The sequence below is a fragment of the Macaca thibetana genome, chromosome 7 (genome assembly GCF_024542745.1).
Source record: "Macaca thibetana thibetana isolate TM-01 chromosome 7, ASM2454274v1, whole genome shotgun sequence".
NCBI classification, from domain to species: Eukaryota; Metazoa; Chordata; class Mammalia; order Primates; family Cercopithecidae; genus Macaca; species Macaca thibetana.
Window position 1 is genome coordinate 82,888,693 of NC_065584.1, and position 26,484 is coordinate 82,915,176.

The following is a 26,484-nucleotide window of genomic DNA, read 5'->3' on the forward strand; positions in this document are numbered from 1 at the left end:
GTTCAGTATCTGCGCAGAGCCCAGTGTGTGTTTCCAAGATAGTGCCTTGATGCTGCATCCTCCAGAGAGATGAATGCTGTGTACTCATGTGGCAGAAGGGCAAAAGGGCCAAGCTAGTTCCCAGGTCCCTTTTAGAAGGCACTAAATTCATCCGTGAGGTTGGAGCTCTCGTGGCCCGATCTCTTTCTCAAGGGCCCACCTCTCAATACTTTTGCAATGGGGATTAGGTTTTAACATGAATTTTGCAGAGTACATAACCATCAACCGTATTACATTTAGTTTTACAAGTCTTATAATCAGATAGTGTAAGTCTTCCAACGTTTTTTTCCCATAGTTGTTTTCGCTCTTCTAGCCTTTTGAACTTCCATATGAGTTTTATAATTAATGTGTCATATTCTACAAAAAAAAAAAGCCCACTGGAATTTTGATTGAGATAGCATTAAATCTATAGATTTATCCATTACAACTGTGACTCTCTTGTTATTTTAGTGGTTTCATTTCGTAATTTTAGAGTTTATAGCCTATATCTTTAGCATACTCTACCTTCAGGTAATATGCTACTTCATGTATAGTATGAAAACTGTCCAATAGTTCACTTTCATTTCTCCCATCCCAAACGTTGCTACTGTTGCTATACATTTTACTTTTTCATATTTTATAAACTCAATACTACATCATCTTCATACCACATTTGTTGTACAGGACTAGAGCATTGCTTGTCTAGGGCTAATTATTCCTCACTAATGAAGCGGGACTTTTCTGTGTATTCTACTCAGTGCCCCAGGAATCTTGAGGTTTTAACAGTCTGGATGATGGAAACAGGCACTATAGCCAGCCCTGTGTGAGCGTGGAGTACTGTATCCTCTATTCATTTTGAGTGATTATTTTTTAAACCTCAGGTAGTTTCCTCACAAACATGTGATGGGAATCATTCATTTGAATTGTCATGGGCAAATCTCTGCAGATTTCTAGAGTTTTGTCTGTGTCTGTCTTCTCTAGTACTCTGTCTTAAGAATTTTAGCCACCTTGATATCCCTGGGTTCTCAGCACTCGCTTCAACTCAGGGAATCTGCTCGTCTCTTCGTGGGTTATTCCTCCCTGCACCACAGCCTAGAAACTCTCTCAAAGCAGTAAACTAGAACAATTGTAGGGCTTACCTTACTCATTTCCCATCTCTCAGGGGTCACTATGCTTCATTGCTTGATATACAACGCCTTAAAAACCATTGCTTCATATATTTTGTCCATTTTTGGTTACTTCAGGTAGGAGGGTAGACATAGCACTTATCTGGATTGGATGTAGCCACAGGATTAGAATTGTTGGGTCATAAAATATGTACATGTTTAGCTTTAGTAAATACTGCCTAGAGTTTAAAAAATTAAAAATTAAAATAATTTTTTAAATTAAAATAAATTCAGCTAATTTTAATTTTAGATAATTTTTATAATGTAGTTGATCTTGGTTTTAACCCGAGTGTGTTGCTGGATTTTACTCCCCAGTCGAACACAGTAGAGAGAGAAGGTGGCAGGTTCTTAGTGATACCATGCACTTCTTTTAGAAGTTCGGTGCTGTATCCCTTCATTTACAATGTATGATTAAAAATACTGAGGAAGGGATGGTGGTGGTGGTGAGGAGGGAGGAGAGCCAAGAGAGCAGATAAATCTGCCTTTGCTTGACTGATAGTGGTAATTATATTTCACAGCTTATGCTTGCCAAGTAATAGCAGCTTTGATTTTTCCAAAAACCTAGTGATATTATATGTTTAGTATCTAGTCCATTTAAAAATTCTCTGTGTGTTACTCTTTCTCCTTCAAATTTGAGTCCCTTTCTTTCCCTTTGGAATGGCCTTCTCACATTAGAGGAGATCCATGTGCTCATGACATCCTTCCATGGTTCTTTTAGACCTAACCTATGTGTTGAAAGAGGATGCTCAGCAGCAGGTGCGTGGTGTCCGGGAGCATAGTCACAGGCCCTTCCCTCACCTGCTTCCTTAGCTGCAGAAACGCTTCCATCTCATCTCATTGTAAAGGGTTTCTTAGTTCTAAGACTGCTTTTTAGCCGCTCTTCTAGGTGAAAATATGCATTGAATTTCTACCATGTATGACATTTTCCTGAAGAGAATTGCTGTTTGCCCTACACTTTTCAGTATATAATGGATAATGTTAAAGGAAAGCATAACATTAAAGAAATCTCTTTTTCGAGTTTTTATTTTCAGCCTTTGAGCTTCTTGTGGAGAAACTTAATACATTCTTGAGTCAAGTGGCTGCTTCTTTGAAGCCTTTGTTTTTTGATACTCTGTAAATCTCGCCTAAGAATAGATCAAAAATGATGTTTACATCTGTTACTAGAATTGAGGAAGTAAGAACAGAATAAGACTTTATGACTGTAGTTAACCCCTTCCATTATCCTCCTTGTTTAATACCATAGGTGGAATTGGATTTAATCCCTTTCAGAAACCATCAGTTGTCACAACTCTGGGCATTTACTGTCTTGCTCTGACCTGTTTGTTTGTTTGTTTCACAGTTATATTACATGAAACAGACATATTATATAAACTTTCCATATAAAATATAACTATTAGTTTGCAGTAACTAATAACTAGGTTTTATAATTCATCATATGTGTTCCCCTTATCCAAAATGCATGCAAATTTATTTTCTCTGCAGGTCTATGGAGAAATGTCTAAGGAAGTTAAAAAATCAAACACATTGGGAAACCTCGGGTTGTTGAGTCTCCCTGAAATCAGATTTTCAGGAAGCCCGAAACAAACAGAATCACTTAAGAGAGATGCTGCTAGAATAAGGATTGGAGGAAAAGAGATTGTTGTAAGAGGTTTTAACCCCTAAATTCCTCTCTTCTAGTCTTTGATATTTCTATAACTTCTTGGTTATTAACATTTTCTTTACTCTTACTTGTAGTTCTTGGGATACTCCTCTTTTCTAGTAAGAAAATGTTCAAATTCCTTAAAACTGTGGCTGAATTTTGAAACTAAACAATTGAAACTGAAGTAAGTTCATGGTTTCTTATGGGCACAGGAACTCTTCTTCCTTTTGTAGAGGAGCCATCAAAGACATCAAAAGCAGCCACCTGACTCAAGAATATATTAAATTCTCCACAAGAAGCTCAAAGGCCAAAAATTAAAACTTAAAAAAAAAACTTTCATTCCCTCACTGATTTATACATGCATACCTCAGTTAGTACTCTGTATCCATTATAATACAACCATATCATGGTCCTAGTCTGGGGAGGGCAGTGGGGAATTCAAGCCTTCCAGGGGTTAAGGTTCCTAATTTTAAGGTTAAAATGTAATAGTCCAGGACTACCTGTCATTTACTTGAAAAAGAAAGTATCCTTTCAAAATAAAAATCTACATATTTTTACACTTAATAAAATTATCAACAGCATAAAGAAGGTTTAAAATTAAAGGGACTAGATTTTAAAAGTACTAACTAGATCTCATGTGGCATTAAAATTGCACATTCCAAAAGTAATGCCACTTCCTTGTTGGCATGTGGAAGCATTAAAACCAGCTAGTACCACCTGCAAAGTTGGTGTAGGGCAAGCACTTGCTCTATTATTTGCATAGTTGCTAACTACTCTGGACGTAGTGTTGTACCTTCATATTAAAGCAGCCTTCCTATAGAATATTTTAGCAAGATGTTTTTTTTATTTTTCTCCTTCTACTGAAAGACTTACCCAAACTGCTTTACAAAGGAAGACATTTTCATAAAGTGGTTCCTTTTTGGCATCCCTTTTGGAAAAATTTCCTAGACTTTCCATTGTCTCTTCTTCCACTTGTGGAGATGAGAATGTGGTATATAGTTGGATACCTAGGAAGTAGTGATACTAAGGAACTAGTGATTCAAAATCAGGAAACTTCTGTCTGGAAAACTTTTTTCTTTGTGAATATCTCTTCAGTAGACTGAAGAAATCTGCTTCCCAAAGCCCTATGTACTGATTTTATTGTTTCCTTCCACCTTTGGAGTTAATGGAGCAGGAACTGTTTAAGGGCATCCTACATTTTTCCCCAGTGGCTTGGTGCACATGACTGAAGTACCACCGTTTTTGTTGTTGCTGTTCTTTTGAAAAACAAAAAAGAAACAGACCTTCCTTAAAACATACAGATTTAGGTCGGGCATGGTGCCTCAACCTGTAATCCTAACATTCTGGGAGGACAAGGTGGGAGGATCACTGGAGCCCAGGAGTTTGAGACCAGCCTGGATAACATAGACCCCTATCTCTCCAAAAACTTTAAAAATTAGCGGGATGTAGTGGCACATATCTGTTGTAGTCCCAGCTAGTTGGGAGGCTGATGAGGGAAGATCGCTTGAGCCCAGGAGACGGAGGCTGCACTAAGTCATCACTGCAGCTGCTGCACTCCAGCATAGGCAACAGAGCAAGACCTGTCTTGAAAACAAAACAGAACAAAAAACGTGCAGATTTTTAGAATCCCATCTCAGACCCTTTTGGGTCCAATTGGGAATCTGGCCAGAGAGCCAGATTCTAAGATGGGAAGGAAGAAACAGAAAGAGAAGGGGAGAGCCCCAGAGACAAACTTAACCATTTCAAAAGTTGGTCTGGTTTGCAACTCTGGGTTACATAGCCTGCAGGTTCTAAACATTTGTTATGTCCCCAAATTATAACACACTGAGAAATAGTATGAGAAGCGAAAGATCAATCCTGTGTGGAGAGCACCATGCTCCATTTGCCACTAACTACAACAGAGAGGATGTTTCCCTGTTCTGAAAGCATTTAAGGTAACAAACTAGATATTTTTGCTTTTATGCTTTATAAACATTCAGCAATCTTGCCTGATAGAATTGCTGACGCAGCAGCCTCAGACCTGATATTTGTTTCTCATGGATATTGTGAAATCCACCTAGAATTATCATACATTAGAGCTTTGGAAGAGCAGTAAGGAAACTAGCTTCAAATACTTATTTCTCACCTTGGCCACATAGCCTGTTCTGTCACCACAGCAGCACCAAGAAGCCACAGTCAGTTACTTCCTGAACCCTCATTTCAGAAGCTTGCTTTTTCCTTTTCCCTTAGTCACCTCTGGCACATTAACACAGCAGCCCTGATAAGATTCTGTGTGAATACTGCCTTTTTTTGCCTCCAGATTATTTATTTTTCATCAGCACTCTTGTTGAAATCAAAATGTCTGGTGGTTAGACTCCAGCAGAGCAGAGAGCTGAAGCATACCACAAAACACGGACCTTCGCTTAACTGTAAGGTCAAAATAGGGCTGGGCGTGATGAAAGTTTAAGGCATCTTAGGTATGTAGGTGTGGTAAATTCTGCTTTTTCACCACCCTGAACATCAAACTATAGCTATTGGGGGTGGAATTTGTTTTTCTTTTGCTCCTTTTCTTTCTTTCTTTTTCTTTCTTTCTTTCTTTCTTTCCTTTCTTTTTGAGAAATGGCTACATAAAGTTATGAAGTAATTCAAGTTCAATGTGTATAGTAAATGTATAAAAATGTGTAAAAAGATGTTATTCAGCTATCTCAAATATGAGCTAGTTGAGGATGTAGAGGTGGTATATACTGATTGTTTCCTTTAAAATAATATTTTAAGGATATTTATTTTTAGCTACCCTAAGCATCAAAACTATAGCTTTTGGGGGTACAATCTGTTTTTCTTTCACCCCTTTTCTTTTTTTCTTTCTTTTTTACTTTTTGAGAAATGGCCACATAAAGTTATAATTCAGGTTCAATATGTATAGTAAATATATAAAGATGTGTAAAAAGATGTTATTCAGCTATCTCAAATATGAGATAGTTGAGGATGTAGAAGTGGTATATACTGATTGTTTCCTTTAAAATAATATTTTAAGGCTATTATTTTAAATAGATAATTTGTCTCTTAGGCCAAACTGGTTTTCCTTTTTGGAATAGTTGAGGGATTATGCTGTGAATAATGAGAGTGTAGGTGTAAGAGTGTGGCTTTTTGGAAAAAGTGGTCTTTCAGCCACTGGACCTTGAAACAGGGGGTCTGCTCTCAGAAGAGCTGAATCTTGAGCTCTTCTCCCATTTCACATAACACGCAAGTGACTTGTCTTTCTGTCTTTCCTTTGGTCTTTGTTCCCTCTTCTACCAGTTCTACTTTTCTGACTTGTTGCAAGACCAAGTTTGATATGATATGGTCTTTGTTATTGACTGGCTTATGGGTTTTTAATTAAACAGAATTTTCATATTGGGCACAGGCAAGGTCACTGGTCTCCACCATTTGAATATAGCAAGTTTTCGAATTTTGCTTTTATAAAATGTCTCATGGAAGGGCCATTTTTAAAAAGAGCTCTTTAGACCATTTGTTCATGAGACAGAGATGTTACTCCACTTGAGTAATGATGGCAGTGATATTCTGGATATTCGGGACATAATAGTTTGTGTCACTGCTTCTTAACCAAAGCTGAAATGTAGTAGCAAGTCTACACGAAAGCCAAAGAGGAGGCATGAGCTATGAAAACTATGTTGTTTTTTCAGAGCTAATAGCAAAGCGGCCTGAATTTGGTTGCCCCCATGCTTCTGCCTGCCTCCGATACGGGTGCAGGAAGTTGGAGAATCGGCTACTTCTGAGTGGTCTGCAGTATTACCTGGAAGTCATGCCCACATTATTCCTTTAAATGCTTCTGTGTTGGTCTCTTCCTTGTGAATGTTGAAGGCATAACAGAAATTCCCTGGTTATCTGACCTTTAAAGTTATCCAAAATAATGACTTTGGGAGCCTCTAGCATGCAGCTCTATGATATTACTGATCCAGATAATTTGGTTGCATTTTCCAGGGTGTGCTGTCAATTAGCTTTCCTTTGGAAGGAGAAGGTAAATCACTGTTTTTCACTAGACATCTGGATTTTGTGTGACTGGCATGTTTTTTTTATCAGCTGTTGACCCCCAAAACAACAAAACATGAAATAGTTAAAACATGTTTTCTTCAAGTACGTACTCAAAAAGTCTGGCAGTGGGGTGTGTGTGTGCAAGTGTTTTGATTTCAGAAGGGGAACGTCTTAATTTAACTCTATACAATGTGTATATAATAATATAATTTTAAGACACCTGCTTCAAAATAGAAACTAGGATGCTGGAGATAATAACCATAAACAAAAATTAAACCAAACTGGGCTCAGTGCCCAGGAAAACTAGCCAGACTCCAAGAACTGGGCGAGGAATAAACTAATAGGGGAGAAAAGGCAGGAATGGATAGACTTACAACTGCCTCCATTAAAAAAGACTGCTCTGCAGTGTGATCACTGTGGAGGAATTCCATGGGGTCATTTGTCATAATACTTGGGGTTCCTGCATGCCTCATTTCAATGACAAACTTTCAGTGGAACTTACCTTCCTTAGATGGGAATCTTAAAACATGCCCGCAATATACAGTGATCTCGAGTTGTGTTTAAGCTTTTAAAATGCTGTAAATTACTTGGAAACAAATGGGCCAGAAGTAAAAATAGGAGCTCATAACAACTTTAAAGTTAGAAAGAAAGCCTTCATGTTTCCCAGGCTTAAATGTTGTATGATTTACATAAACACAGGAGGAAATTCTCTTTGTGTGTTTAGGGGTGTGTGTCTAATACAGGAACCCATGTTTTCCTGTTATTGAAAAGCCTTCTTTAATCTTTTAAGCACATTTTAAGACCTGTCTGTATTCCAGGTGTATCGTTTTCTTTAACATTAAAACGTGAGAGCAGGTCACAGTCATCAGAGACACCTACTAGGTCTCCCATTTGTGTCATAGGAGACACAAAAAAATAAATGAATCAAATTAAATGGATAGACAGAGTCCTGGGCAGACTGGTAATACTGCCTGAATTCAGTTGGAGGGAATGGTTGTTCCTCTTTGTAACAGAAGACTATAAAAATTCATCTGATTGTGGGTGTTAAGGGGATGATGACTTTTTAATCATAAAAGTAAATGTAATTGGTATGAAATATTCAGAAGTTTTTAGCAAATCTAACTGAAATAATGGGTGATAAACCGAAACATTATTTGAAGTTAAAAACAAATCTTCATTAAATTATGGTTGGAAGCAGAGAGAGTAGATAGTACTTAGGCCATAAAGGTGGTCTTCAGTACTGGGAAAGTAGGGTTCTCACTAGATCTAAAGGCAGTGGCCACCTTTCCTTTGTCTCTGCTCTCCTGCTTTAATGACCACAGACAATGAGCTGCAATAAGCTATGGAATGCATGAACTGTAGAGTCTTCCTGCTCACCAATGGTGATTGGAGTAGGTGCTTTCTGTCCTTCATCCCTTAAGAATTCTTTTTGCCATCTGTTGAGCATCTGCATAGTTATTGGAAAGTGTGGAATCTGTCGGGTGATTTGAAACAAGGAACGAATACACTGCAGATGCATAGTCTTCAGCAAGTCAGTAATTAGGATCATCTTCATTATAGCCAATAATGATTTCTACTTTCCGTAGTTCCTTTCTATCTAATTTGCTAATTCCTACAGCCAGGGTCCAGGAGAAGCTTTTAGGAAATCCCTTTAAAGACCATTAATTACTTCCTACCCTTGAGTCTCCAAGTCACAAAGTAGGCAGGTATAGAAATATTCAGAGTGCCTCTCCTGGTGCCTGATGCTTGACATCAGTCTGAGAGGTGATGCTGTCTGTCTTTAGCACAGAAAGGCTTAGGGGGAGAACTCGCTGAGGCTGAGAGGAGAAACTGTCCTTTTCCTACAGGTGTGGAGGTGTGCCCAGAACACCAGATTCAATCATAATTAGATGTAAACTAGATACAAACTGAACAATATTAGAGAGCCAAATAGTTTGAGGATTTTTTGAGTGAGGTATTACTCCTCATCACTGAAGCCTAAGATGTTTACACTGGACTATAAAACTAGAAATATACTTTGCAGTTCTCTAGGGGAGCCAATTACCTTCATTTCCTTTAAAATTCAACCTTTCTCAGTGAACCCTACCTGATGCCTGTCAGTACTATATGCTTCTTTTCCTGCAAGCTGTAATTGTGCACTTGTAGCCTCCATTGAAGGTGCTTGGTGTTATTCACTTAAGTCATTTTCAGTTTGAATGGATAAAGACATAAATGAAGCAGCCCTTACAGTTACAATTATATTGTAAACTGCTTCAGAGTGAAGATTATAACATCTATTTCCTTTACGTTCACCCCTGACCAAAGGCACACATACTTATTCATATTCCCTCCTTTCCCCCTCCGCCTTCTCTCTGTTATTGTGCATATACACAGTAGGTGTCATGTAGAAACAGCACTGAATGTGGAAACAAACCACCAACTTGCAGGTGCACTAATCTGAGTGATCTTTTCTTGGCAGTGACAAACAAGAAACCCACACAGGCGTCCATTACAAAGGTCAAACAGTTTGAAGGCTCCACATCGTTTGTTCGGAGATCACAGTGGATGCTCGAGCAGCTTCGCCAGGTTAATGGTATCGATCCTAATGGGGTGAGTGAATTGTCCGATGCTGAGCAAAGGCATTCTTTTCACAAGATGACTCTCTGATTGACCTTGGTAGTGGTGGTGGTGGCTTGAATCACTCTTAAGAAGGCTATTTCTCTATTTCAATTATGGGATTAAAACTTTCTGATACATAGTCCTTTCTTAAGTGAAATTATAAATCTTTTCATCATGTTTAATAGAGGAACCTAAGAGAATGCATATTGAAGATATGTGATCTCCGGTAACATTGATCAGCAAGTACAAAGTTCAGTATGAAGTAAATGAATGGTATCTTTCAGTATGTATTGTGATTCCCTTGCTTTTAATCGGAGAAACATTTTCTGACATAGTTATCTATTCAAAGTACATTCCCGTTGCTCACACACACACCTCACAAAATGCTAATAATGAAGAATAATAAAATATAAATTGTTACTATAGACTAAAATAGCAAGAGGGAATCTTCCTACCAAAGTTTAGGGGCCAGATTAATATAGGTCATTGCTGAGAACCTAAAGGAATCCCTTTTCCAGGAAATTGGGAAGATAATACATGATCTGAATTCTGACATTTGTCAGTGTTTAGTTAGGCTATCTCAACTTGTGTAATACTAGTTTCCTAGGAATGTGTATCAATACTGTAAGATTTGGGGTTTGCTTCATAAACAGAGAAACGCAGACTCTCCATACACTTGGATAAAGATGAGCCTTATGATTGCGATCAAAGTCTTTGTTTTAGCCTTTATAAATCTTTTGACAGGAGTAATCTAGAAACAGCAGTTTTTCTAGATTGAGATGAATAGTTATTTCATTGTCTTTTCCAGGATTCAGCAGAGTTTGATTTGTTGTTTGAAAATGCTTTTGACCAATGGGTAGCCAGCACAGCGTCAGAAAAATGCACCTTCTTCCAGATCCTCCACCATACCTGCCAGAGGTATCTCACGGACAGGAAGCCGGAGTTTATTAACTGTCAATCCAAAATTATGGGAGGTGAGTGGACATTTGTATGACCTTAGTCACCCTGTTTCTTTAGGCTCACTTTTCCTTAAGAAGTTAGGAGTTCAGCAGCGTAATTAAAGACAAAAACAAGAGAAGAATCAATATGCTCAGAGCTAGACAGCACGAGAACCATTCCAGGGAGTTTATTGTATGATAAATTTAGACACACAGGTATGTTTTACTCTTGTCCAAAAGCTGGTCTGTTTTAGAATTAGCCTTCTAGTTCTTACCTTCACTTAGCTAAGATTATTTGTATAATGAGAACAAAACTGTTCCTTTATTAGAAAAATCTTTTAGTTTGGTTTCTTTACTACCTTTTCTATAATTTCATTGCAGAACACTATTTTCTGGGTTGCCTTTTCCTATTTTTTCTCAAGATGTTTTACAAATATTAATATAAAAATTCCAACAGATGCTTCCCCTTTCTTTCAAATAGCAACTTGTGTTTATTCCCTGAATGGCATACAGAGCTGAGTTAAGATGAGTATAGTAAGCCACTGTAAAGGGGTGAGTACCAGCATCGACAACATAATGAGAAATGTTTAGAGGGTGCTTAGCACATTTTTTAGGTAGCATTTCTTTTTAGAGAATTGAAACTGCAAAAAATGTAAAAGTCTCGACAACTCTGTGAGTTGGGGAAGAGTGTTTATATCATTGGTCTTTTCACTGACCTGTTCCCTTGGTTTTGAAAGACTATTTTAAAAAATGCACCAGCTTTGCCTTAATCAAATGTTAAATAAAGATCACATTAAATACATCACATCTTCTCCTTGGGCTGTATATATGTTTCATATGAACATACAGCAGAATCCATTACTCTGTCCTAGCAACTGACACACATACTGTCATTTTGCCATTAGTTACTAGAAGTTATATAGAAAAGTTATTATCCAATTCTCTGGTATTATCCACTGAGGTGTTGGCATTCCTTTTAAGTAGGAAGTTGCTTACATCATAAGAACCTTGAAAGACCTTTCTTAGGTATTTATGCAGCTTATTTTATTATAATTTCTCTGTTTAATCCCAGGAAAATACAAGAGGTGATGAATGGTGTATATTTTTTCAAGGGGCCACATCCTATGGTACAAAAGTGAAAAATATTAGACATAGATGTTTAAAGGAAAGGGAATTTCAAACACTGACCTATTTGGAAAATATAGTGAGATATAGCTCTGTATCATGTCTGTGCCACCAGTGCTCTTAAAATGACTCCTGCTTTGAAAGTCTAGCCATAACAGACTTGGCAGAAGGTTGAAGCACACCAGGCTTAGGACCACAGATGGCCACATTTTCAGTGAATGAAAAGTTGGCCAGGAAATCCCAGGTTTCCCTCATTCTTCGTTAGGTGGAGTTTGCTCTGCTAGCCTAGAATCACATTTGTTTCTTAATCTTCAGTTCCTGCTATGAAGCATTTTTCTCATCCATGTCCATATGGGCAGTAGCTTGCATGGCTAGCATGTAAGCACAGACTGTCTTCTCAAAATAATGTGACATTATGGATTTGAAATTTCTGTTGCTCTTGGAGAAACACTCCCCTCAAGCATTCCACTTCCTCATGTTCCATCCTGGGCAGTGTCGCTAGAAACAGACCCAGTGCCATAGAAACTACTGCACTTCCTCAGAATGGAAATGTGGATGGAAGCAAAAGGGCCACACACTCACTGTCCTTGCAAGGGAAACGAGGTACCTCCCTCATGCTAAGGTTAGGGATAGCTTTGCTGACTCTTCCTCTTCCTCCCTTAACAGACTGTCCTAGGCAGTTCCCCTGCTCTGTTACCCTTAAAGGTCTCATTTCTTCTCTAGGAACAGGCTTTTTCTTTCATTCATTCAATTACTGTTCATTATCCAGTCATACAGTAAATGAGGACTAAGAACCTACTACATGCTAGTCACTGAGATAAGGCCTGAATATAGAGACTAGTTCTATATTTGGTCCCTTAATAGACCCTAATTGCCACTACTCAAATCCCAGACCGATAGATCTCTAATTTATTCTTCCTTTGCCTTCCTGAATATCCTCAGACCTTCCCACACAGCCCCACCACACTGCTTTTGTCCGTCATTGACCCAGCCCTTCAGCTTTCTTTCATTGCCTTGTGAACCCCAAATTATGCAGAGTTGAGATGGGAACTCATATGTCCAATGTTAAATTGTTGGTATGTGTATTTAGGCAAGCCAAATAAGGGTTTCTTGTAGTAAGAAAAAATTACAATAAGTTAACGAAACCAAGTGCCAGAAATGCCTTTGCCTTGTGTGACTGTAGGTGTCTCTCAGCTGCTCTAGACTTCAGTTTTCCCAGGTGTCACATGTAGAGGTTAGACCAGATGCTATATAAAATCTCAGTTCCATCATTTTGAAAGTCTGTAATTCTTAAATTATAGTTTTATTGTGTAGGTTAATTGCTTCTTATCTAAAGAATCAATTAAAGATTTAGTGCAATTAAATATTGACAAGTCCTGGATTACTAAGGAAGGCACAAAAAGGTTTAAATTAAGCATATAGTAATTTGTTGGCAGCACATATAACCTTAATGAATACAGCATGTCTTAAACAGTTGTTTATCCTTGATAATGGTTGTGCCAACATACCCTAATAAATTAGTATGCTGATTAGTCTTCTTTTCTGCCAGTTATCACACTTCTGAGACTTCAAAATTCGGTGCTTCTGGGGCTACTACATTCTGACCTCTTTAACTTTCGGTTATCTTCCACATCTTTAGGATATGAAATCTGTTGCCAATTTCTCAGTATCTTTTGGTCTCTCCCTATAGTATGGGCCACAAGTCCTAAATACAATTGTTTCTTATACCATGAAATAGGATAGTTTTATGATTTTAAAGAACTAATATAGGTGTTAGTGTGCTGCCTAACACCAGATTCTGTACACATGTTATCTAATTTAATTTTTATAGCAGACTTTGGAAATATACTTTATCAACTCCATTTTATAGAGCAGGAAACAGAATCAGAGAGATCAAATAGCTTGCCAAGGGTCATATAACTAGTAAGTAGTAGAGATAAGATGCCAGTGCAGGCCCACTCATTGGCTCCTTAAGGCCACTGAGTGGCAGGCTCCAGGAAACACCATTGACATTGTCTTTGTTATGAATGGTGCCCTCTAGAGTTGTACATGAATTGCTGGGAATATTTTAGCCAGTACATTCCTGGGTATTAAAAAGGGAGGTGGGAGAAAACCCACCTATATGGATAGTTTTAACTTTTTTCCTAGTTTTGTCCCAGGAAAATATTTAAGATAATTCTTAAGCTATTTTTTTATCCTAAGAACAATTGAATCATCAAGTGCCTTTAAAATCATCTTGCTTTTTGTTTTTTGTGTTTGTCCGCCAGAACTTCAATAGAGGAAACAGATGAAAGCACTGGGAAGACAGTGTAGCCCTAGCCACCTACAGGGCCTCTCAGGTACTCTATTCAACCTAAAAAATGAAAAGGGTCAGAATCTAGATTAAAGAGAGTGTAAATGCAAAAGTTGAGGACAAGCCCACTCAAGAAGCACAGATTCCTAACAATGGAAGTCAGTGTTACAAAGCATAGAAGTCTGAGATTGCTTATGTAGACAAAGCCTGGGGAATTTTAGCAGAATTTCAGCATCTTTCTGTGTAAGGCTTAATACGTAGTCACAATGACCTGATTAGTTCAGATGGTCCTTCTCTTTTGAGAAAGGTCATTTAACATTCCATTGCAGTTACTGCAGATGTAACTGTCATGGAGTCCCTGTTCAGGGAACCATCTAGTCTGAGTTAGGTCAGGAGATAGGTCAGGACAATAAAGAAGGCATTTAATCTCTAACAAAGATTTGTGATTGGAAGGTAGAGGTCCGATCTCTGGTCTCGCAGTCATTTACAGAACAAAAACAATGAGGAAGAGAGTTAAGCTATAATCTAAGAAGTAGAATTGCATAACATGCTGTATGACTCAGATCACAGCCATCTCTCTCTCAAGGCTTAAAGTGTTTTGGGGGTTCCAACAGCTTTTAAATTGTATTTATTTACACATCTGTATCTGGTCCAACCCTGTCATTGGGAAAACTGAGGCCCGGCCATTTTGAATGACTTTGTCAAGGCCAGGGACTATGCAACAACCTACAGAGACTGAAGGCAGAGGTGTAGAGCCAGGTCTGCTGCTGACATGTGACATAGCCTCATGAGTGACAGGGGTCCCTGAAAGTAAGTCTTAGGTTCATATGGTTTGGATGTACTTCTGAGATGGTAGCTTTCATTTTCTCTGTGTTTACTGTAAACAGAAATGATGTTATACTGTTATATGTGTGATGACACATTTGTACTTCAAAGGTGCCTCAAAGGAGTTAATAACGTGTTATTAGACTCCAGAGGAGGGACTTGCTTTCCGATAATTCATTTCAAAGAGACGTGGTCTGCCCCAAATAGATGGTCAGTTTAGATAATGGGTATGCCACATTAGGTCAAGGTCCCAAGGAAGACTTTGTTACTTTATTTACATCAGTATTCTTTAAATGTGAGCACATCCCACATAGCTCCCACATTGCTGGTTCATTTGTGTTGACCAATTTAGAATGATTGCTGTTGGCCTAGTATTCATATGCCTGATGCTATGAACTGTAGAAATCTTTGGTGATACTGGCAATTTCCATGTTAGAACCACAAAGGAGGTTCTTTACAAACCCATTTTCTTTTTCATTAAGAGGTATAAATTATTTGCAAGAAAAAAAATAGTTTATTCTTCAAGATAAGCATAAACTGAAGCATATCCAAGCGTTTTTCATGAACTCTGAGGCCGAATACCCTAGCTAACTCATTCAGTTCCCTCTTAACTATTTCACCTGTTGTGTATCATCCTTCAGTGATTCCACAAGCATTTACTCAGCACTATGTAAATGTGCTAAGCTAGCTGTGGAGCTCCAACCACACAGTAGGCACCTTCACCAGCTTGACTTACTTTCTGGACATATCAGATGTAAATAGATATGAAACATTGCCACGACAGCAAGGGGATGGGTGAGCTGGAGGTTAAAGGATGGTTAGCAGTTATGCAGACAAGGGCAGGATGAAATTAGCTCTCTCTTATTGCAACAGTTAATCCAGACAATTTTATTTCAGTGTTAGCTATATTCAGAATTTAAATGTGGCAGATTGTTTTTTCACAAAGCAGGCTATTTTGAAGTGCCATATATTTTCATCATCAAAGGGTGTTTCTTAAGCATTACGCTTCTATGCACAGCCCTTCAGATGATAGTATAAAGCCCACACTTCAGAGCGCTATTAGAATTCTAGGGACACAGATGTCTCTGATGTCACCTTCATACCAGGCTGGCCCTCGCTTGCCCCTGCTGATTGGTATGCTAAAGGAAACCCAATGGCTTTACTCTGGATTCCCCCAGGATAGGATAGAATCTCAGGATTCAATCACAGTGTGACTTTGTTTGTTCTTTTCTTCCAAACAATACAAAGTCACCCCTAGGTGAGGTGTGCAACTATTTCACCTTGTACGTGTCCCAGGCATGCAAAAAAAAAGTGATTGATGTGGTCATTCTTAATCCTGGTATATTAATATAGTACTTTAAAGGAATGTATAACATTTACCATGATTTTTCTGTTATTTTTCTTCTGTTTTAACTCTGTCAATGAATAAAGACTTTGGAGTGTGAACCTCACACTCCTATGCATGCTCCAACCAGGGGTGCATTGTAATGAATTGTTTATTTCTCAAGAATAAAGTTGTGTATAATTTTTCCCCTAGAGCTCACACTTCAATATCCTTGGGAGATGCACACACACATATTAGAGATTATAATTCACAGAGATGAGTTGTATTAAAACCACCATATGGTTGCTTCTTGATGCCTGAATGTAGACACAGAGCAGCAGAGGAGGCCAGGCTTCTTAGCTGATTCACTGTTGTGACAGTGCAGTGAAATGTTTCTTATAGTTCCTTAAATCAACAGGAGTCCATGGCATAATTCCTCCAGTGACTATTTTTGTTGCCCTTGGGAAAATAATAAACTTCAGTTTCCTCCAGCAAGTACAAATGAGAAAAAATGATTCATGAGAAACTAGCCCCAGATCCCACAGCTATTAAGAGAGAGAGCTGGTGTTTCAGTCAAGACCTGCTACTTAGTCCCCATCTATTAAATGGAGACCGTGACTTCCAAATTCCCTTAATAAGCACAAGTCTTCTTTTCTTTATGTCAATTCAGCTAAAGAGAAGAGGGGATGACACCAATTTAACAAGATCTTTGGGTGAATTCAGTTGAAAATTATGTTAGAAAGTTCTCCGTAAATTATGTTACATAGTTATATTAATCATGTACACACACAGACTTAGTCACTCTTCCATCACTCCATCCTCCTCATTGCAGCCAATATATCTTTTCCTAGACAGCGTGATATTTCATTTAAGACTTGCCTTAAATGAAAGTTCTTTCAGAGAGAGAAAGAAATTAAGACTAGAAACAAAATAAAAGCATCAATAAAAACAACAGTACAAATATTTAAAGCATAGAATCAGAAAAACCCAGTTTGGGAGTTTTGTGTTTTTATTATTGGGATCCCAACAGTGTACCCACTGCATCAAACACAAATGTTTTTATAGTCCTATGTGACCCATCGAAGTAACCATCTGATATTGGCTGAGCACTATTAGGGACATGACATTCTAGCAGAAACTGTGAGATGTTTTTGGATAGGAATCTTTCATGTATTTTTTAAGTTGAGGATGACATTACTAGTCATTATGTTTTGTATGTGTGTGTTTTCTCATATTTCCTCATTCAACCATTCAACCTCATCTTGTTCCCAGAGAGGTACTTGTATTTTAAGTGAAAAAATTGGAAATAACTAAGGATTACTTCCTTAGGTTCCATCCAGTTCTGTGTGTGATATAAATGACTAGAAACTAAAGAAAAATGGGTCACAGATGCAATTTTTTTTCATTGCTCATTGGCTGTAAGCTACACTGAAATTCATGCTGTGAAACAGCTGGTGGGTTATGGTTAGTCATCCTGAGCTAGGAGTGGCTTTGTGCATTAAAATGCTTTTGAATCATATCTCTTCATCAAAATTTTCTACCAAACCAAGACTATGTAAAGGTACTTCCAAAATACCATTTTTGGCTGGACAAGGATTGTAAACATGTTTTGTCTATGCCATGGTTAAATAACCTGCAGTAGATAAGAGCCATTCCTATTTTCAGAATCAACCAGAAGACATAAGTATACAACTTGATCTAGAAGGAAAGAGCACGGACTGGATTCACTTACCCTACTTACCTTTCTCTTTGACGGCATCACTCATTAGCTATGTAACTTCGTCTGAGCTGCTTAAGTTATACTCAGCCTCTCTATGCTCTTCTGTGTCATGGATAGCAACATATACCTTGAAGGGATGGCATGAGGATTAAAGTAAATTATAAAGGGTAAAATCAAATGGGATTTTTGAAAAATAACAGTACATGCCTAAATATTCTATGTTTTTAAACACTACAAATTCATAATATTTCATGATTTCTCCCAGCATGTTTATCAAAAGCCTTTTCTTCTGAAAGAAGCAAGGAAATATTCTTGAGCTTTCCTAATCTGTGTTAGCCATAAGAACTGGGGGGGAAAGAATTTCTTTGTTCCAAGTGAGAATGAGCTGAGCTATACTATAGATATTTCAAATGTCTGCAATGCTGAATTGTTTGCCATGCTTTATAGAATGCTGAGTGTGTTGCATTTTATGTTTGACATTTATAGAGTGCACATGTTACTGCTGACTTAACCAAAACAACGATGTTTAAAATATATCAAGTAACACTGTGCCAGAGATCAGGGCACGTAATTCAGATCTTCCAGTAGGAAAGAAAAAAACTTAAAACATGTTTTCTGAACTTTACAAGGGAATGGAAATACTCTTTTTCCACCAACATGTCCTCAGCCTAGAATAATTCCTTGAGTCCACCTCTTTCTACTTCCAAAACTGGAGATACATGAGTCAGAGGTAAAATTACTTAACATTGTTAGACATGAAGTGGTAGTTCTGAAACAGACATAAAAGGCATTCTGCATTATGCTCATACATTTAAATTTACAGACATATGAAACTTTTTTTAAAAGTTTGGGAGACATAAATTTGCCAACCAATTTTCAAAGGAAGGATGTTTTCTAAAATCTTTACATCTACTATCATCATAATTTCATAAAAGAAAGTTTAACAATAAAAAATAAAAGGATATAATCTCTGAGACTAAAGGCGCTGTTCTTAGGTTAGAAACATTTACCTTTATGAAAAGCTTACTTCATTGTGCTTATTTCACAGAGGCAATAAAAACTCTACCATCCACTGGCATTTAAAAGCTGTTGCTCTGCTGTAACATACAAACATCCAGAACTAAAAAGTACATGGAATTTTAGTGAAGAGAAGCTGTAAATTCTCAAGAACAGTAACACAGCTAATGAGTGATGCTGTCAAAGAGAAGGATAAGTGAATCCAGTCTGTGCTCTTTTCTTTGTCATTTAGTAATTTGTCAAATTCACCCCCACTTCTGGGGAAGCCATTCAGAATACACACTCTTTGGAGAGTGGATGAGAATTTAATCTTCAAGGTTGAAGACTATAGTCCTATTCCATACCTGGAATAGAGGTTAGGAATTTGAGCATAGTATATGAGAAACTATATAGGAATATGAGATTTCTAAAATCTTTAGTGAAGGGGTAAATAAAATGGTCTTTTTCGTTCACATTATATGATAAACTTCTAAAAATTTTAACCATGTTTCTGATCATTAAAGATTGAATTATAAGATTTAGCATAGGTAGTTCTTTGAAAATTAGACATTGATTTAAAAATCTGAAGTTGAAAACATTTCTTACTTATCCTTCTACCCGTAATATACCTACCCAGGACTAGGTTCATTGCAAGAAGTTAGAGCATTAGAATTGCCGATTTAGCAAATAAAAATGCAGGACATGTTACTTGCAACATGTTTGTACTAAAAAATGATCTGTTATTCAGCTGGAATTCAAATTTTACTGGATGTCAGTTTAGTCTGGTAACCTTTATGGACATCCACTCTCCCAGTTTGTAGCCAGCCAAAACAAATACGGAAAACAAAATAAGTTTATGGTATGTAGACAAATAAACCTTATGATAGCCAAACAATTATAAGGGCTTTGGGAGAATTTGAGATGGGGATCTCAAAGGCATAATGTGCTAGTCGTCCAAAGATACAAACAGAAAGAAAAGTATGAGACAGGCTGCTAAAGGGATATTCAAAGAATTTAGATCAGTGTTGTATTGTAGCTATTCTACATAGAATAATGCTGTAACATGCAAATTATAGGTAGTAGGAAGTATTAGAATTTCACTAAAGGACTTTTATAACTGAACAGCAAATTCCTGGTTAGTTTTGCACCAGAAAGGTAGTTCAGTCTTGAGTCAGAATGTATTTGGCTTGGTTTTCAGGAGTTAGTTTATTGTTAATAATAAAAGGAGCCTGCCATAGACTCTTGGGGGCACCCAGCAAAACAAAGCCTCTCATTCACGGAGAAAGAGGGAAAAGCTTACATTGTGAAGAGCTCTAAGATACATTGTCTTTCAGTTCTGGACTCTAGAAACCTAAAATCAGTGAGTAGCGCTGTGTGCTTCTGGAGGCCGCAGGGAAGAATGTGTTTCCTTGCCTTTTCCACCTTCTAGGAGCTGACTGTGTTCCTTGGTTCATGGTCCCCTCCTAAATGTTCAAAGCCCCCAGCATAGTCAAATCTCTTTCTCTGTCTCTGACACCCCTGCCTTTCTTTGTGTTTATATTGGGTCCACCCAGGTAATTCAGCGTAATCTTCCCCTCTGGAGATGCTTAATCACATCTGCAAAGTCCCTCTTGCTATGCACAGCTTCTGGGCACTAGAGTGTGGACAAGTTTGGGAAGCCATTATTCTGCCTACCACACCATTTTCTTAAACAATTCTAAAAGCTGTAATATACTCTATTGTGTAATATTGTCCTACATTTAATTTTTTATAAGATAAACTTTTATATATATCCTATAGACTATATTACTTCTGCTAATCTGTTGTAATTTCAGACATTTAAATTTAGAAGCACCTAAACTTTTTATGAAGACCCAGTACTTAAGTGACTAAAAGGGCTTGCCATGTTCTGTAATATCAAAAACTTCCTTACTTTAGCAGCTGATATACTTCTACCTTGGCTCTTTCCCTTTACTTAAGGGATTTGTTTTCCTTAATAATTACATGGGTTTTTTTATGCATTTCTTAGGGTACTTGATAGTTAAAGCTTTTGATGGCCGGGAGTGGTGGCTCATGCCTGTAATCCCAGCACTTTGGGAGGCCAAGGTGGGTGGATCACGAGGTCAGGAGATCGAGACCATCCTGGCTAATACGATGAAACCTCGTCTCTAAAAATGTACAAAAAAATTAGGCATGGTGGCACACACCTGTAGTCGCAGCTATGCAGGAGACTGAGGCAGGCAGGAGAATCACTTGAACCTGAGAGGCTGAGGTTGCAGTGAGCCGAGATCACACCACTACACTCCAGCCTGGGCGACAGAATGAGACTCCACCTCAAAAAAAAAAAAAAAAAAAAAAGGCCTTCGATGATGGAGATATTGAAAATCACTTGATTTTGTTAAAAATCGTTCTTTTCCTTGATATGTCTCTTCCCTGTTTTCTAAAATCATCATAATGCCCCAATTGTAAATAACTTGGTGGTGCTCCTCTTGAGAGACTAACAATTCCCTTTTCAGCTTTGATATAAGATGTCAAGGTCAAGTTTATTTAATATATAATCATTACAGACAAGTTCACATTCGCTGGCTGGAGTTATCTCTTTAATTCAGTATACGTTTAAAAGTGATTCAACATGAGCACCTGAAATGCAGCTTTCATGTTAATTTAACAGTTTCTGTATCACTTAGGGTATGTAATCCCTTCACTGTACTGTTGAATTATTATTGTTAGGATCTGTTTCTACTCACAGAACACTTCTGACACCAGCTATGTGGGTTTTCCACACCAAGTAACTCTCCAGTTCTCTGGAGCATCAGTTGGGTGCCCTACAATTTAATCCAGTTCTGACACTAACTACCCAGAGTTAGTGCAGACCCTACTGGTTAAGGGCTCAGTCCCACAAGACTACTCACCACTTCAGATGCCAGTCACAAGTAGTGGGTCCTCAGGTTACCCATATGTCTGTGCGACTTGGCTACAAATTGGAGATACCCATGATCTCTTCCTCAGGTTTGATAATGTGCTATGCCAGCTCACAGACCTCAGGGAAATCCTTTACTTACATTTATAGGTGTATTATAAAGGATATTATAAGGAATGTAAGTGAACAGCCAGATGAAGAGGTACATAGGGCAAGGTCCAGAAGAGTCCAGAGCATAGAGGCTTCTGTCCCCATGGAATTGAGGTGTGCTACCCTCCCTTCCCATGGGTGTGTTCACCAGCCTGAAAGTTCTTTAGACCCCATCATTTAGGTGCTTCTATTGGGGTTTCATTACCTAAGTATGATTGATTAAGTCATTAAGCCATTGGTGATTGACTGTGTCTCCAGCCTCTCCCCCCTCCCTGGAGGTCAGGATGAGGGGGTGGGGCCAAAAGTTAAAACCCTCTAATCTTATGACTGGTTTAGCAGCCAGCCCCTAGTCTCCAAAAGTCACCTCATAAACTCAGGTATTATTGAAAGGGGCTTATTACAAATGACAAAAGATACTCCTCTCATTCTTGTCATCTAGGGAATTCCAAGGGTTTTAGGAGCTCTGTGCCAGGGACTGAGGGCAGAGACCAAATATATATTCTTACTATGTCACATGTTGTTTATAAATTGTGTCTTCCTGGTAGGATGTGGTATGATGTCGTTAAAAAGAAAAAGGCTTTCAATACACAGATCTGGTTTTGAATTTTTGGTCTGTCACTTACTGGACAGAGCAGGTCTGTTACTGGTCTGTGGATGAATTACTTAAACTGTAAGCTTGACTTCCTCTTTTTAAACAGAATACTAATGCTTACCCTGTAGGGTTGTTGTAAGGATTAAACAAGATCATGTATAAAACGTAGCATGGTGCATAGGGAGTACCATGGAACATCGTGAACACTCAGTGGGAGCTTATAATTAATGTCTTCTTTTAATCCTGTCTTCCTGTTGTCCTGTCTTCCCTCCTGTTAAGGGAAATTTGTATAGAACCTGATTTCTCCCTGGACACAGGAGATAATGGAAATAGAGAAACATGGCTTTGAGTGTCCCTTAGGTCAGATACAGTAGAAGTGCAGTTGTCTGTATTTATATGTATTTGTATTTATATTTTTCTTGCCTTCCAGGAAAAAAGCCAGTGAATGCTAATAACACTGATAGTCACCATACTAAATTCCTACTATATACCAGGCAACTTTTTTTAGTTTACATTTAACTATAAAAAGTAGTTATTGTTATTCCTGTTTTACAGGTGAAGAAACTGAGCCTCAGAGAGGTTACTTATCTAGCCTAAAATCACATCCATAATAAAGGGCAGTCAAGATTTGAACCCAAGTCTATCTCTAGAATCTGTTCTTTCTCCCTTCCCCATTAGAGAGAGAAAACAGAAAAATTCTTCCAAGCAACTATCTTTTTTTTTTTTTCTTTAAGTTCTGGGATACATGTGCAGAACGTGCAGGTTTGTAACAAAGGTATACGTGTACCATGGTGGTTTGCTACACCCATCAACATGTCATCTACATTAGACAGTTCTCCTAATGCTATCCCTCCCCTTGCCCCCAACCCCCTGACAGGCCCCAGTGTGTGATGTTCCCCTCCCTGTGTCCATGTGTTTTCATTGTTCAACTCCCACTTATAAGTGAGAACATGCAGTGTTTGGTTTTCTGTTCCTGTGTTAGTTTGCTGAGAATAATGGTTTCCACCTTTATCCATGTCCCTGAGAATGAGAATGACATGAATTCCTTCTTTTTTATTGCTGCATGGTAGTCCATGGTGTATATGTGCCACATTTTCTTTATCCAGTTTATCATTGATGGGCATTTGGGTTGGTTCCAAGTCTTTGCTATTGTAAATAGTGCCACAGTAAACATACTTGTGCATTTGTCTTTATAGTAAAATGATTTATAATCCTTTGGATATACACCCAGTAAATGGGTCAAACGGTATTTCTGATTCTAGATCCTTGAGAAATCGCCACACTGTCTTCTACAATGGTTGAACTAATTAACACTCCCACCAACAGTGTAAAAGCATTCCTATTTCTCCGCATCCTCTCCAACATCTGTTGTTTCCTGACTTTTTAATGATCATCATTCTAACTGGCATGAGATGGTATCTCATTGTGGTTTTGATTTGCATTTCTCTAATGACCAGTGATGATGAGCTTTTTTTCATATGCTTGTTGACTGCCTAAATGTCTTCTTTTGAGAAGTGTCTGTTCATGTCCTTTGCCCACTTTTTGATGTGGTTGTTTGGTTTTTTTCTCGTAAATTTGTTTAAGTTCTTTGTAGATTCTGGATATTAGGCCTTTGTCAGATGGATAGATTGCAAAAATGTTCTCCCATTCTGTAGGTTGCCAGTTCATCTGATGATAGTTTCTTTTGCCAAAGCAGCTATCATTAATGCATGTTTTTGTCTCAAAGTTCCAAGTGTTCCTCCAACAAAATTAGAGTATATTCTCATTTCATTAGTAATTAGTATTGTTCTTGACATTAGGTGATGTATTTCAGTATAAGATTTAAATTAAGAAATACACTTCCTTATCATTATTAAGTTATTTTCCAGTTAAGCACTTGACTGTTAAATTCACTTTCCTAGTTCTGCCCTGTCTTACAATGTTTCAGTCTATTTTCTTTTCCTCTAGAAATACATTTAAAAGTATATTACAATTCAAAAGTAAAATGCAATTTGATTTGTTGAAATTCAATGTATACATAAATATTCAGTAATACACATGTTATGTGAAGTGTGGTACATTTATATTCCTCAACTCTTGTGTATAATAACACTTACAGGCCAGCAACATGAGTGGGTAAGTAAAATGGAGACCTAGGTAAGGCAGCCTTCAGAAATAGAATATGTATAAATCTCCTCTTTGTAAATAAAAGTCCTGGATAAATGTGACAAAGCTTTCTTCAGTGGTCATTAAGAAAATAATTCCAAAATTATGACTCCCCTCTTTTGGGCCTATTATACTTCCCAGCTTTATCCATTAAAAGCTGAATAAATGCATGCACAAATAGCTGGATTTCTCTCTGATTAACATTAAGTAAAACTGCAGAGATTTTAAGCTGTAATACAGATAATAATAGATATGGCCACTGAATTGTTACTTCTTCTCAACCCTTTTTTTTCCTCCTGTTAAAAAAAGTAAATTAAAATTTATCATTTGGGGCTCTCTGATTTGGGGTAGTGAGTCAATAAGAAAATCTGTCAGTAAGACATAATCATCTTTTCCTTTGTTTGCTGGTGAAAGAAAAAAGAGAGAGAGAGAAAAGTAAGTATTACCTTTGCTCAGCAATGTAGAATTTTTGGATTGTTTTGTTGATAAAAATGAATGTTTGGGAAATTGAATATTGGAGCAGTTTGGCATTGTAAAGTTGTATTTTAAGGCTCCTTCAACTATCACATGCAAAATAGAGGAAATTAAAAAGAAATAGCCATTTTCAGGAAAAAGAAAACATAAGTGTATCAATAAACCAGAAACATAACAGAATCACAAAGCAATTAGTAGGATTAAAGCTGTTGTCTGCTGGATTCCAGGTCTAGCAGGAAGAAATGTGAATTCCATGCTACTGTAGGGACTACAAGTGCACTCATGCAAAGCATGGATATAGGAGCTAGATTTGCTGCTTGGTACGAAGTCGTCTTAGTCCAAGAAAGGAGTTTACAGGTATGCTGTGACCAACCGCTCCCTAGGGCAGTGGCTTATCAGAACCTGTGTTCCAGAGAGTCAAGAGAAAACAAACATAGTCTCCCACCCAAGACCTGGATCCAACTGACCACTAGCCTGGGACTGACTCTGCCATATCCCACATGTCACCCAGAACAAGAGCCTCAGACCATTACTTTAAATCCTGTTGTATCAGGGGCCAGCACAGGAAATAATAAAACTGTTACATAGGAAGAAAAGGTCAAGGCAATGAGGAGAAGCAGGAAGAAATTAAAATCTCCCACTGAAGAATATTGTGCACACCAAAATTCTACATGAGAAAGCCAACAAAAATAACAAATGAGAATTGAATTCACCCCAAATGAAATGAAAGTAACAGTGAAATCCGATAATGACTTTAAGTATATTTATGATACTCAAAAGATAAAGGAAGAAATTAGAAAAAACTTTAAGATGTTATAACACAGGAACTAAAATGAGAAGACAGAGTAATAGAAAAAAATAATTCTGGAAATGAAAAATGTAGTCTCTTAAATAGACTCATTTGATAGAATAAACTCTAGACTGGGTAGGTTCAAAGACAGAATTAATGAACTATAAGATAATTGTGAGAAATTCACCCATAATACAGTACACAGCAATGAAAAATATAAAGAATGAGTTGTACATGGAAGATAGAACAAAAGGCTCTACCATTCATCTCATAGGAATTTTTAAAGAAGGTTTAAGAATGGCAGAAAACCAATATTTGAAAAGATGATGGCTAAAACTTGCTGAATTGAAGACTCAGATTAAGAATATCACCAAGTGCCACACTTGAAAATAAAACAAAGCTTTATCTAGAGAAAAACGTAATGAAATAGAACATTTGGGACAAAGGGAAAATATTAAAAGCTATTAAAAATACAGTTTTCCTGCTGTGGAAGGATAAACTGATGGCTTGTTCCCAGCAACAAGAGATGCCAAAAGTCAATACATTAGTATCTTCAAAGTTCCAGAAATAACTGTCAGTCTAGAATTCTATATCCAGCTAGACTGTAATATAGATGTAAGAGAAATACAAAAATATATTCAGAAAAGCAAAGATTGATTATTCACCACCTCCAGACCCTTGCTGATAGAAGTATTAAATGATGTACTTCAACACGAAGCACAGTGAACCCAAAGGGTAGGAGTGGAGTGTAAGAAACAGTAATGATTGCAAACGTGGTAAA

At 37.6% G+C, this 26,484-nt stretch overlaps 1 protein-coding gene across 5 annotated transcripts in view; it reads left to right on the plus strand.

Annotated features, from left to right (window-relative positions):
• Nucleotides 1–26,484, plus strand: part of STXBP6 (syntaxin binding protein 6) — a 252,267-nt gene that overhangs the window by 192,827 nt on the left and 32,956 nt on the right. For 3 of the 5 annotated variants that reach the window (XM_050798619.1, XM_050798620.1, XM_050798621.1), the window contains 2 exons: nucleotides 9,293–9,423; nucleotides 10,241–10,406. In XM_050798619.1, coding sequence (XP_050654576.1) covers nucleotides 9,293–9,423; nucleotides 10,241–10,406 — 297 coding nt within the window. Of the gene's footprint in view, nucleotides 1–4,473; nucleotides 5,232–5,255; nucleotides 5,280–9,292; nucleotides 9,424–10,240; nucleotides 10,407–26,484 lie in introns of those variants that run through there. The other 2 variants (XM_050798624.1, XM_050798622.1) reach the window with 2 other exon arrangements.